Consider the following 13,555-nt stretch of genomic DNA (forward strand, 5'->3'; position numbering starts at 1 on the left):
AATGGTGTAGTATCTTTAAGGAGCATACTTAAGGTAGGAAGGACTTCAGTTTCACTTCTCTGCTTAAGTGGGGCAGTTTTAACACACTGTATTTCCACAGCAGTGGTAGGGATTAGCTGTCATACTCTCTCAGGTGGAAGAGTGAATTAATTACTAACAGAGTTGACTCCAATAAATAACATCTATTTAGAACAGTGTTTTAACTTCTTTTTGGGTAAATAAGCATGGAGCAGCCGTGTTCTTGATCTTGTCATACTGAGCAAATAAATTAAGAAACCTGAATTTTCTTTTTATTTTCTCACTGACCTTGTGTTTTAGTCTGGGTACATGATAGAAGAATAACACTCCTCATTTGGAGGCATTCTAATATTTTAGTAGTCTTTAATATTAAATTGTTTCTAGTCCAGGCAGGTGCCTTCCGTGTTGGGAAGGAAAGAAGGAATGCACGTTAGAGTAGAAAAGCCACAAGTATTTGGCTAGTTGAAGTTGTTTTTTGTTAGTGTATGTTTTTTCATATCCAGAGTGGCTACCTGCCTGTATGGCTGTGTGGAGGAATGGCAGAGACGGGCTGAGCTGCGATTTAAAACACAAACTCTGTGCAAATTACATGACAGGCTACAATTGCTAAGCTTTGTTTTGGAGTCTATAAATAAGTTGTTGCATGCCGATTCAGTGAGTTAAGAATTACTGCTTAAAAAGCAGTTTCACAGTTGCAGATACGCTTTATGGAATTAATGTAAGTACATGTGAACGGCATTGCTTTAACGTGTCGCAGAATTACAGCTGTGTGGCCAGTTGAGGCATTGCTTGATTATATTAAATGGTGTGTGAAAAATATTCTGGTAAATTTTCTGAAGGCTTTGCGATTTTGTGCAAGAAGCTTTTGAATATTTTTCTCTCTTGGTATCTTACGTGACAAAATATTTTTCAGTGTGCTCTTGGGAGAAAGAAACTTGAGGTCATTTTACATGCTTACTAGAGAGATATTTTACATATTTTTTATTCTCAAAATTGGTGCAAAGGTTAAAAAAAAACCCAGTTCAGCTACAACTTTTGTTGTGTGTATTCTTTTGCATTTCTTTTGTGTGTATTCAGTATGAGTAAGCAGAATAGCGCAAAGCTTATGGAAGTCAGTGTTAGAACAGAAGATACTTTGGAGGTCTTACTGTGATGAGTGGTGTGGGGGTTTTTCTGTATTAGTGAATGTTGCGAAACCTGGGTGTTTGGTGATATAAACAATGATTATATAAGCTTACAACAAACAGATACTGTTTGACTTAAAGTACTGGCAACATTTTTTGACTTTTGCAACCTCAGCAATATAATAACTTAATTTTTTTTTAAATAAAGTACTAAATGCATATAGGCACATAATTTTGTGTAGTATAGCATATGCTTAAAGCAGCGTAGCTCATTCATATCTAAATTTTTATATTTTTATTTAATATGTAAGGGCTTGTCTGGCTTCACAGGCTATTCTGCCCTTGTTCCTGTGGGCTCTTTGGATCTCTTTTGAACCTGATAAGTAGAATGAAGGAAATCACATTGGGAAATGATAAGTGAGCTCTTGATTACCTGGGAAGGCATAGGGATCTATTCCATTGATCGTGGGTTCTGGGTACATCCGTGTAACTCCCCGTGCTAGTACTTTGTTTAGGAATAAATTAATATAATCTGAAATAATGGCAGTTAAGCTGCTGGTTTAAGGTTTACAATTACAGAAGGGCAAAACTATCACACACAACAGCTGTATCAGTGGTCAGCTTTAGGTCTGCAAATCTGTTTCCCTAAAAGGAAATGTTGTTCTTGGATACTTTCTTGTCATTAAGTTCCAGGGTCAATTTGGGGATGCTGAAAAGAGGAGAAAAATCTTGAATGATTCAGCCAAACATTCAGCAGTTGGAGGAGCCTGAGGAACGACACCTAACCGATCAATTAAAAACACGTTCTCAATGGCACATTATTTGGGATTGAGTTATGTTCAAGGATAAAGTCTCTATTGAAGTATTCCAGCAAAATATTTTTTCTGACTTTACCAACTTTTAAAGAGTGCTTTCTGAGAAGGTTACGTATACACTGTGGTTGGTTGGTTGTTTTATAGCTTTTTCCTTCTTACAGCTTTCCATGCATAAGGGTTTTGTAGTTCTAGCTTTATAATATAAGGAGTATCCTTGTCATGGGGAGTTAAAATGTGACCGAGATACTGTGTACTCCTAGAATGTGCTTTTTAAAAGTTCTGTCCTCATTGCTGTTGATGTAAACGGGGAGTTCATTTGGGTTCTTGTGTAAATTTTGACTCAAATACTTCAGAATTATTTTTAAAAAAAAGCTTCAGCGCTAGAAAAACAAACACAGTGTGAGGTATAGGGCTGTAATTCAGTGAACTCTTTAGAAAGGGCAGTAGCTGCAATTAGTATCTAATTGCTTTGAAAAAACCTAAGGCATACACTATAACAAGCCATTAAAATGGGAAAAATCAATATATGTTGAGGTTGTTCAGCCAGGTCAAGAAATAGAGGTTGCTTATGTAACGTTGATCTTTTTTACCCACTGTGACAGTACTTTGTAAAATGTGTTTAGTTATATAGTCCCGTTCTGTTTCTCAGTGCAATTTTAGAACTACATGAGGTAAGTACAGGCATCACTTCTTATTTGGACTCCAGAAGACACTGTTGCACGTCAGCGTCTTAAATGCTGCAATTCAGTATGTGGTGAGAATCGATCAAATGGTCAGACCGTCCTGTGCGTGTGTGTGTGTTCAAGGGGATGGAATTAACTGAAATGACAGATGGAGACCAAACAAGATTGAGGTTTTGGTGGAAGGGAGAGAAGCTCTGACTATTTTAAAAGGTAATCTTAGCATCTGCAGGAGTTATAGTTAGTTATCTCAAAACTGTCTAATGATCTGGCTGTAATTGATTATTTCAGACCTGCCCGATAAAGGCTGTCTAATCCTGCCTTGATTCGCTCAGTAAGGATGTGTCTGTTATATACAAACTTGTTGAATGTTTCTGATGTGAGTAAAGTTTAGTTCTTCCTGAATAAAGATTATAATGTCTGCCTGCTGGAGGTCTCAGCAGTGGGTAAAATATAGATTGGACACAAAGACTTCCCTCTCTTAGCGGGCATCTGCTAGTCACCACGCTATGGACAGCTTTCTTGGTTTTCACATGTTAAAGAGCATTAAAAGCAAAATAAATTATTTCACAAACAAAATATTATGAAAAGACACAATTATTGTCACACTGGAAGAATCCTGTCATATTCTTTATGAGTAGGTAAGAGTTCAAGATGTCCAAACTGTGAAATTTAAACGACAAAAAAAAAAGCCATGAATATATTAACAGCAATGGGAATTATGCGTCCACTGCTAAGCTGCTGCTCTATAAAACCAGATATTGAAATCATCTGTAAATTTTCTACCTAAAGTGTGGTAATATATTCTGTTCAGCTGTTTGTAAAATTTGGATCCACAGACACTGAACTCTGTCAGTGGTTGATTAATTAGTCTTTGATTGTTCCAAATGTTTGAAGTATTTCCTAGTAAGAATTCTTTTAGGTTTTTTTCCTGAATGTGATGTGCTTTGGGGAAAAAAAGAATCCATTTGGTGTGAACAGCTTGGTAAATGTAACCACCATCTCTGTTCATTGAAACAACTACATAATTTCCCAGTTACTCTGATGCTGCCAGCCTAGGCTCCTGTCTGATCTAGTCAGGTCAGCAAAAGAAACTTCAAGAACTGGAAACCTGCTAAGTGTCATCAGAGCTGCCAGAGTTTCCGAGGGTTAGAGAAATCTGCCTGGTGGCTTGCTGCTTGACCCACGCTGCATGATGGAGCAGAGTTGCAGATTCCAGAGGCAGCTCTGATGTGGATCAGTAACGGCACGTGCTGGGGTGCAGGAAGGGCTTACCAGCTTGTGTCGGGGAGCAAGAGAGTGTGTTCTTACACTGTTGCATCTCCATTGCTAAATCCTGACGGGAATCCCTTGGTAGGACGTGCCAGGCTGAGGTTGACACCATGTGCTGTGACTGTCTCTCTTGGTTCTGAAAGCAAGCTGGGTTTCGTGGAAGAGTGCTCCTCGAGCAGAGGGAAGTGTATCTTGCTGCAGTGGCAGCATGATAATTAAGTTTTCCTGGAGTAATAAAAAGATATCTGCAAGTTTAATCCCTTTTTGTTAATCCTGTCGATCAGGAGCTGAGAACTGATTGTGATTTTGTTTTGCTGCATGTAGAATCAGTATGTAATGTTTTATGGCACACTGAAAGTTCTGCATTATGTTCTAGGTAATCATATTCTACCTGATGAAGATTTGGCTTCCTTTCATTGGAGTTTACTTGGTCCAGAACATCCACTAGCTTCACTTAAGGTACAAATCTAGTATAACTGCTACTGGCAATTAAGCTAAAATCAATCATAATAGTTAATCAGAGCAGTGTAATAGGTTAATTCACAGCAGCTATGCAAGGCTCTTGTTCTCGGTCACCCTCTGGTGTCCCAGTCCCTCCCTGTTGACTGCAGAGGATACCTTGGGTGATTAGCCTTACCAGGCTAAACTTAGCCTTTGTGATCCCCCGCAGTGCCCTTCAGCTGCATGAGCCACACACTCAATAGCTTCAGTGTGGTTTTGCTTTGAGAATGTAGCTTCTTACTCTTCTTTTTTTTAAGATGATTTTTTTTTCAGTTGTGTTCTTCACTGTCAAAAATAATTAGCTGGATATCTTCCTACCGTATTGTTTTATTTTCTACTGATCTGAATTTGTGTGTAATTGCTAGTTTTCTGTACTTCTTAAAGTGTATATATGCCGGAGAATAGGTTGCACAAGAAAGATAATGTGGCCTTCAGTAGGTTTTTATGCCTTTTTTTTTTTTTTTGAGACAAGTAACTTGTTTCTGATGCTCTTAGTTTACAGTATATCTGTTCTGCTTCATCACACTTGCTTTGTGCCTCTGCCAAGTATAGAGCTATAAAAGAGAAGCTGGACACATCAGAGAATGGGATAATAGTGACCTTTCTTTCTGCCGTAATAGACATACCTTTTTCCCTTTCTCCTAAGGCACTCCATACAGCAAATCAATTTGCTTTTTGTAAATTCTGTAAGACTGTTTTGTTATAGCTACAGCAAAAATAGGTGGGTTTTTCCCCTTCTGTTCCAAAAATTTATTAAGCATTGGAAAACTGTAACTTGTTTTGCTGAAGGTAAAATTTAAAAACAGATTCAAGATTTTCAGCAGAGTTTTTAAGGCTTGCACATGCATTGCTTAGTGAACAGCTGTGACAATTTGATGTTACGCTCATCCCCTGTTTTGCTGCCGCTCCTGTGTTCAGAAAGGTAAGTGTCAGCACGTTGTAGTGGCAAAACAAAATATGCATGCCTGTTTGCTACTTTCTTGTAAAACTTGAACTTAAAAACTGAAAGACTGTTCCTGTATTTTCATTTTTTACTAGAAAGGTTAAAATGTAGGACTTCTCTCAAAGTGGTTGATAAACTTTCTGATGTTCAGAATACTTTTCTGTGGTTTAGGCTGAGTTAGACCTGTTTTACAGCCAGTTCAGAATACAACTTCAGATACCGAGACCTTCAGAAAAGCCTTCTAAATATACACTGAATTACTTGAATGAAAATTAGATATGTGTCATATTTGCTTCTAGATTTACATTGTCAGTGGAAACACCAATTGAGCTTTATAGCTGGCATCCTAATGAAATAAAACTTGTTTCCTTGGGCTGTCTTAGGTGGTCCCCCCTGTACGTAATCTGTTGGCCAGTGTTAATCAGATTTGAAAGCAGTTCCTGTTCGGCTGTTATAGGCTTCATGAAAACTGGTACACTGCTGTCAGTGAAAAAGACCCAAATTAGTGCCTTTGCTGAGGGAAAAGGCTAGCACAATACACGATTTGTTTAATTTCACAGCAGCTTGCTGGCCGGTTGCAAAGTACGTAGCCCCAAACTAACCACAGCATTTCTGCCTCCTGGCTGATAGTGATATCAAAGGGAGAGAAAGAAGAAGGGCTAAGCAACAAGGAAACCAGTCTTCATTAGTTGCTGGTCATGGAATAATTTTTTTTTTTTTTTTTTAGCTTCAGTTTCAACAGTGCTCATGGCTTGAAATTTTAACTTATTTCAGTAGCTCCTTAATTCAGTTTAATTTCATTTGACATACTAGCTCTCTCTGTAGAGACCTCTTCTGTTAATTGTAGACGTGCAGAAAGCAATACTCCTTGTAAATTTTATGGATGCTTAAAAAACCTAAAAGACACATTTATATTAGCCAAAAGCTTGTAGCAAGAAATAGTTTCAGAACAGTTAGAAAAAGTGGAAGCTATCCTGAAAACTGGAAAGGGAGAGGTTGTGGTTGTCTAGGATGTCGTCCCTGGGCTATACTTACAAGCTTTGCTGTGTTTCATCTGTTCGGAGTTACTTTTGAGTATTCTGAAGGGCTCTAATTCCGCACCTCATTCAACTTGGGATTTAGAAAACTTTTTTTCATTGTGTAAAGATTTCAGTCTTTTGTATCTAAGACACTATGGTCTTGAGCATCAGAGCTGACAGATTCAGTTCCCAGCGGCCTGATTTGTTGCTTTTCAAGTGAGAACTTTACAGTTAATAATGTACAATTTCTTTTCTGCATTCTCTCTCACTCTTCTGTTCTGATGTGGCAAAATAGTTACTTTTTCTACCAGAGAAGCTTTGCTAGTTCACCAATTTAAAAAATGTAACTTAGAAAAGAAACCACCAGTCTTCACTGGTAGAAAATTGGTGTATGTGCTCGAGTATCAACATCAGGTTAAAAAAAAAAAAGCAAAACTGAGGAACCTGTACCTCTGTTTTAAAGAGGGATGTGAGGGTGGTGCATTTACCTAGGAACAGATGAGTAGAAATGGGAAAAAGGAAGGGAAATGTAATCCTAAACAAATACTCCCTATTTCACATCTATAAGGAGATGAACCTAACAGTTGGGACAACATCTTTACGTGCTGGATTAAAAGCCGTGCCTTTCAGAAGACACCAACAATGACCATCAGCTCAGCAAAAACTGTTTTAAGTTCCATGGACAAATTTAAATGAAGAGATTTGAATTGCTGTTGCTGCAAAAGAGAAAAAGAATAAAAAACTGACATGGCAAGCTGTTCCGAGTCAGGGTCTTGTCTGTCTAAATGTCCCTGTGTAAACAGGTAATGCATCTAATAGATGTGCTTGTGTCCTGTTACCTGGCTGAGAGCAGAGCTCGCTGATATAACCACCTACATCAGGAGCTGAAACAAGAAAGGAGTCGGTAGACTTCCTGAGAAATAATTTGACTGCTAGACCATGTTTGGAAGCCAGCAGTATACTACTTTTTATTTGTGTGCTTTGGCATTTATCTTTAAGACAAAGACAATTCAGTTCTCGTTCTGAGAAAGCTTGTTACAGGATGGAGCTTTGAGATCAATGTATAGTACCATCAGAATGATATTGGGAGGACAGTTTCTTATCTCTGGAATGAATTCATATCTATTTGGGAGCACATACCAGTGAAGAAATGCTGACTCTTTATTCACAGGGTAACCTTAGAAACAAGTGTTAATGCAATCTCCCTTTTTGAAGAAGAAGAGTATACAGGGATGCTTTATGAGATTGCTGTCTTCATTTTGGGATGGATCATCTTCCTGTTAGGATGGTTTTGGAAGGATGAATTCACTAGGCTGTCTTTGGCAAACTTTTGATAATCCAACCATCCGATATTCCGCATCTATTTTTACCTGGCAAAACTAGTTAGCTATTCTCCTCAGTTGTTCCATCTCGGTAGAGAGGCGAAGGGAGATGCTTCTAGAAAGCAATTCAAAATATGCAGGTTAGGATCCTTCTGTGAATTGCTCTAGGAAATCCCAGTCTTTCTCTGTGTATTGACTTTAGAGGGTGTCTGCCAAAGGGAAACTAATATGCTAGGCAGGTGCTTAGGTAACTTGCTGCTCCTCAGATAGCAAAGGTGGTACTCCTAAGGTATGCTGAAAGTATGTGTCTGGGGTTTTTTTGATGCTAAGGGTCATCACAGGATGGTGCATGTCAGAAGGGACCTCAGGAGGTCACCTAGTCCAACACGGTCAGCTTGAGGTCAGACAGGTTGCTCAGGGCTTTGCCTAGACTAGTCTTGGAAGTCTCCAAAGCTGGAGACTTCACAACCTGTCCGGGCAGCCTGCTCTGTGGTTTGACAGTGAAAATGTTTTGCCTTGCATACAGTGTGAACTCATCTTGTTTCAGGCTATGTCTGTTGTCTCTCATCCGTCCCACAGTGCACCACTGTGAAGAGCCTGGCTGCATTTGCTTCACAACCTTTTTGTAGGTGTTGGAAGGCTGCTGTTAGGTGTCTCCAAAGCCTTGTCTTTGCCAGGAGGAATAAGCCCCATTCCCCTCAGCCTCTTCTCATAGAGCAAGTGCTCCAACTCCTTCACCATCTTGATGGCCTTCTGCAGAACTAGCTCAACTTTTTTGACATCTGGCTTGTACTGGGGAGCCCAAAACGGAATGTGGTGATCTAATGAGCACTGGGGAGCAAGATCCCTCGATCTGCTGGCTGTGCTCCTGCTCCACAGCCCAGGGTGCAGCCGGCTGCCTCTGCTGCCAGGGCACCCTCCTGGCATCTGTTCAGATTGCTGTTTTCCAAGAACTCCAGGTCCTTTTTGGCACAACTCCAGCCTGCAGAGTAGCCTGGGGTTATTCCTGCCCAGGTGCAAGGCTTTGCTTTTGTAGCTGTTGAATTTTTTAAGGTCGGCTCATTCCTCTAGCTTGTCTAGGTCTCTCTGGATGGCAGCCCAGCCCTGAAGTTCATGGTAACGTGCAGGTTGTCCCGCAGGTTGTCTCATATGAAGTCTGTCTGTATCACATCTTTGGCTTTTGTGTTTCTGCTTTTCCCTTTTCTTTCTGACATAATTTTTATTCCTCTGTTTAGATTTGGTTTTCTCAGAGTCCTATGTGTATAAATACATGATCTCCATGTTGTGTGTATTCTAGTTACCATCCAGACCTGCAAAAGTAGAAAGAGGTCAGTTTCCCAACCAGTCTGGAGGGAGGAGGAGAGAGAATTTCTAATTTAATAACCTGATCTTCAGGGAAAAGCTGAGCTTTGCTGATTTGAGAGAATTTTAAGTCATCCAGGCAACTTCTCACCTCTTCAGAAAGCTTGTCCCTAGATCAGATTCACTACAAGCTCATGAGATTAGATGTTTTTAATATTCAAAGGCTCATACAAGATCCAGACAGTTTGCATGCGATCTCTGATAGAAATTGCTGGACAAAAACAACAAAAGCCAGGCAGTGTGTTGTAGTATTCTTCATATCTTCAGCCTTTTCTCTTACCAGTGAAAGAAGAAATGTTCCCTGTGTGTCATCTCACAGTAACTGAATGTTCGAGGTCTCTTTTTTAATGATTTGAAAACAAAACTTAGCTGATTATCTGTTTCCAGCAGGCACAACGGTAAATGCTGGTACTTGGGTTGATTAGCTTTTGAGGGCTTCACTTCCTGGAGAGATCAGGCAACTGGAGTTGTCCCAGAATTGGGGAGCTTTTCCCAAGTGTAGTTTAGGTACCCTCTACAGTATCCTGATAATCTTGGAGTTGCGCACACGCCAGTCTATTCTGTTTCAATAAAGCAGTTTTGCAAAATTATTTTGTCAAAACCAAGACATTTGTATCTTGTAGCTTCCGGGCTTGTAATGCTGCTCTCTGCCTCTCTTTGACAATTACCTATGCAGGCTTGATTTCCTCTCCCCAATTAATCTTGTCAGAGTGCATTGATAGGTCGCTTGTGGTTTTTGTCAGTGGTCCATCATGAAGTCGAAGGCAGTCCTTTTACAGCTAGCAAAGAAACCACGCAGTTTGCAGTTGTCTAACCTGATTGCCTCCGAGTGTGTGATCTACCTCCATATTTTCCTTTCTGGAATTGATTTTGCATCTTGTTTCTTGTCTGAAACTCTTCTGTACAGGATAAGGGGAAAAAAAATAGCTTCTACGAAGAAATCTCTTGTAGTGAAAAATTGGTAAAATATGCTGATGTTGCTCTGAAATGCTTTGCCTGCAACTGAAAGTTTGGACCGTGTAACTTTTGCTGTTAAGTGTTAATTTTTCCCATATCTAACACTTTGTAAGACTTAGCCTGTATTTTAATGCACACAGCATTAGAAACATTATTTAGGATTCAGCACAAAATCTACAGTTTTGGATTTCTGGAAAGTTCTAAAATTAATAGAAAATTTTTCTTCTTTAATATCAGGAAAGTTCCTCTTACTTCTCCACTTCTCTTTTCTGGCTTCTGTGTAGGTCATGACATTTTTTGTTCTGAGGATGTTCTCACATCTGGACTGGATGTCTTTGAAACAGAATAAAATAAAATAAAATCCAAATATCTGAAATATCTCTAAATCTATAATACATACTTTCAGAAGGTCTCACTTGAGGAATTAAGGATATGCTCCAGTGAGGTCTTTAGGCTGTTTGTTTAAAAGCAGCTCAACTGGGAGCAGTATGCATACTAAGCCCTTAATATGTCTTGCTTGAGCTTTATACTTCTAGGGTCTGAACTGAACGTTGGAGTGATGCGATGTCTTCTCTTGATGCCAGCTGCTTAACGCTTTATTAAATGTTGTTATCTTGGAGATCACATCAAACTAATGATAGATTGCTTGCTCCTTTCATCCACTGAATTTTCAAGTGGAGGTTGCAGAAACACGTAGCTAGTAAAGCAGGGCTTCTCCAAGGGACTCTGCAGAGAGCACAGCCGTGTTGTGAGTCAGCCGCTTTAGTGATGTGTAATTGTTACACGTGCAAATAAAATGATAGCTGTTCATACAATGACTTGGATTACCAGTAAGAAGAAAATCTATTGCTTGTGCTTGCAGATTGGGTGCAGAATTTTGTCATCGGTATTAGTGGCTGTAAGCTTACATGCAAATGTGGTCTGTATTTAGTATTGGTGTATATATTCAGAATGCACACTAGTGAAAATTTATAATTTACTATCTGAAGTAAAAATAGTTACCATGCCACTGACTGCACTGAACAGAACTGTTCGTAATTTAGGCTTATAAAGCGTGGAGCTCATGGTAGAGAATGACCGTAGACGTTAGGAAAAGGATATTAATAAAAATAGGAATCTGGGCAAGAACTCCATGGTCTAAATATGAAGAAGGCAGTCCAAGAAATTGCATAATAAGTGGATCAAATAAGGTCAGGAAAGAAAATAATTACATATGGTAGGCTCCTTATAAAATGAGAAGGGGTTGTGGTACAGATTTTAAAGTTGCAAAGATAAAACCAATGAAGCATTAATCTGAATTTTGTATAAACATTTCTGACAGGGTTGAATTGCGGTATTTTCTGGTAAAGTATGAGACCTCTGTGTCGAATGCAGGCATAAAGATTTTTCATAGTTTTCCATATCTTAAAAAATAGAACTGTTAAATAATAGTAATGATCTCTCAAATCTTGAATCGCTGAATTTTGCAAATAGGCAGATTAAAATACGTTAAAAACAAAAACCTTGCCTGTAGACACGGTCAGAGTGCTCCAGAATTGTACAGAGTTTCCGGGCAGAATTTTTAGAAGTTCCTCAGGCGTTCTCTAAAATTTAGGACACGTAGTTGGAGCCCTCTTTCCTGCCCCTCTGAGTATGCGCGTTGTGCATCTCAGGGGGAAAGTGTCGGAAACAGCCTGCAGTTGAGTAGTTCTTGAGACCCAGCTAGCAGCGCTGCTCACCGTTTTGAATTCGCAGTGGTCCATGATGGTTGCTTGACCAAGGATCACACAATGCATGTTAAGAGCAGTAATTCCCGTAATCGTACACTGAATAATCCTCAGTTTATTTTCAGGACTGTTGGTATAAGCAGGAGCTCATTGACAGTGTTGAGATGGCAGTCCAGGGTTTCCAGAGCTGTTCAGTTCCCCTCCTTTCTCCATGCGGACACTAGAAGGATCAGGCCAAGGAACTGAGTCTAGAACTTCATGGTACAGCACATCCATTTGCAGCTGCCTTCGTCCCTAGGGGCTTTGGATGCTGTCCCGCAAACTTCTTCCAGCTCTTTCTTCTTACTACAGAGATCTTTTGCTACAAAGTCCAAAGTGATTCTTATCTTTTCAAACCCGTGGTCTGAGTCAGTGACGAGTGAATCAATGGGAATTCATCATTTTCCCAAGATCTTGAATAGACAGTACCATGGACTCTGCTTTGTATGGGCTCAGGTCATAAACCCAAGGGAAATATTTAGCATGCATTTAAGCACGTGTTTCTCATCCATTTAAAACAGTTGGATAACATGGGAGGTCAGACACGTCTGTCACTGGATGGTGAAATGTCAGTTGTGTTAATGTTAAAATATTGAAACTGTTTTATCAATGGAATTGTCTTCTTCAGAATTTCCTCTTGTGTCTGCAAAAAGAGTAACTGGCCCTATAACCGTGCTGATATTGAAATGCTTGAAAGAGAAAGTGACTATGCTCACATCGTAGCAACGAGAGAAATTCCATACATCATTCTTTGTCAACCTATTAATATAAAAGAAATAAAAATAATTTCTTGCCTGAATGCTATATGTGATGTGAAGCTGTATGAGTATATTGTACTACAGGTAACAAAATATCCAAAATTTGAAAATGCTAATTATTAAACTATGTAATCTTCAAATAATGACTTTTAGGCCGATTTCTGTAGAATATTGAAAATAAGTTTCAGTGAGATACTCCTTTTCTCCATCTATTTTTCAAATCCTCCCTTTTCTGTGTAAGTAGAAATCTTCCTTTTCCTGGTGGATCTTTCTTCGATTCTGGTACCACTTTACATTCAGGATATAAACTGTGTCAAAATAACATAAATTCTGGCATATATATATATCTCTATATGTAGATTTTGCACTAGAGGAAATGTCCAACTAGAAAGCAGTAAAATAATTGGCATTGTTGACCTTGTTTGTTGTTGGAGCTGATATTTAACCAGCAAATATTTACATAAAGGTGAGGTTTCACATACATATATAACTATACCATAGATGAGGAATATATGAGTCATCATTTAAGGTGAAGTCTTAAAAACAAGATGGAAGGCACAGAAATATTTAGCTACTAAATCTGGCAACATGGAATTTGCTGAATGTATTTTTCAATAAATAAATAGTTTAATTCTTTGGTGTGTAACTGAAGTTATCTTGGGCTGCCTTGTCATTTCATCCTGGCGTGTATGTTTGTTTGCATAGGTACGTGCTCACCAGTTAGTTTTACCACCTTGTGACGTAGTGATCAAAGCTGTAGCTGACTACGTCCGTAATATTCAGGACACCACTGATTTGGATGCCATAGCAAAAGATGTTTTTCAACATTCACAGGTAAAGTATAAAGCAAAATGTTGGTTTGGGTTTTGTTTTTTTTTAAACCAATTGTGCTATCCATGTATGTTGAAGAATTGCATTCTATAAAAATAGTGTTTTGCATCAGTTGATAGTAAGAGTCTGTTGGTATACACAGTGTCTTAGACACCTTAATTTCACTTTCCAAAGGTAAAAATTCTGCATTTACTGTCAGTGCCTTGAA

The 13,555-nt window shown here is 39.0% G+C and overlaps 1 protein-coding gene across 2 annotated transcripts in view; it reads left to right on the top strand.

Moving 5' to 3' along the window:
- Positions 1–13,555, top strand: part of FAM120A (family with sequence similarity 120A) — a 48,166-nt gene that overhangs the window by 819 nt on the left and 33,792 nt on the right. For both annotated transcript variants that reach the window (XM_010078049.1, XM_010078050.1), the window contains exons 2-3: positions 4,286–4,368; positions 13,222–13,350. In XM_010078049.1, coding sequence (XP_010076351.1) covers positions 4,286–4,368; positions 13,222–13,350 — 212 coding nt within the window. The remainder of the gene's footprint in view (positions 1–4,285; positions 4,369–13,221; positions 13,351–13,555) is intronic.

Source organism: Pterocles gutturalis, unplaced genomic scaffold (genome assembly GCF_000699245.1).
Source record: "Pterocles gutturalis isolate BGI_N339 unplaced genomic scaffold, ASM69924v1 scaffold25978, whole genome shotgun sequence".
NCBI lineage: Eukaryota > Metazoa > Chordata > Aves > Pterocliformes > Pteroclidae > Pterocles > Pterocles gutturalis.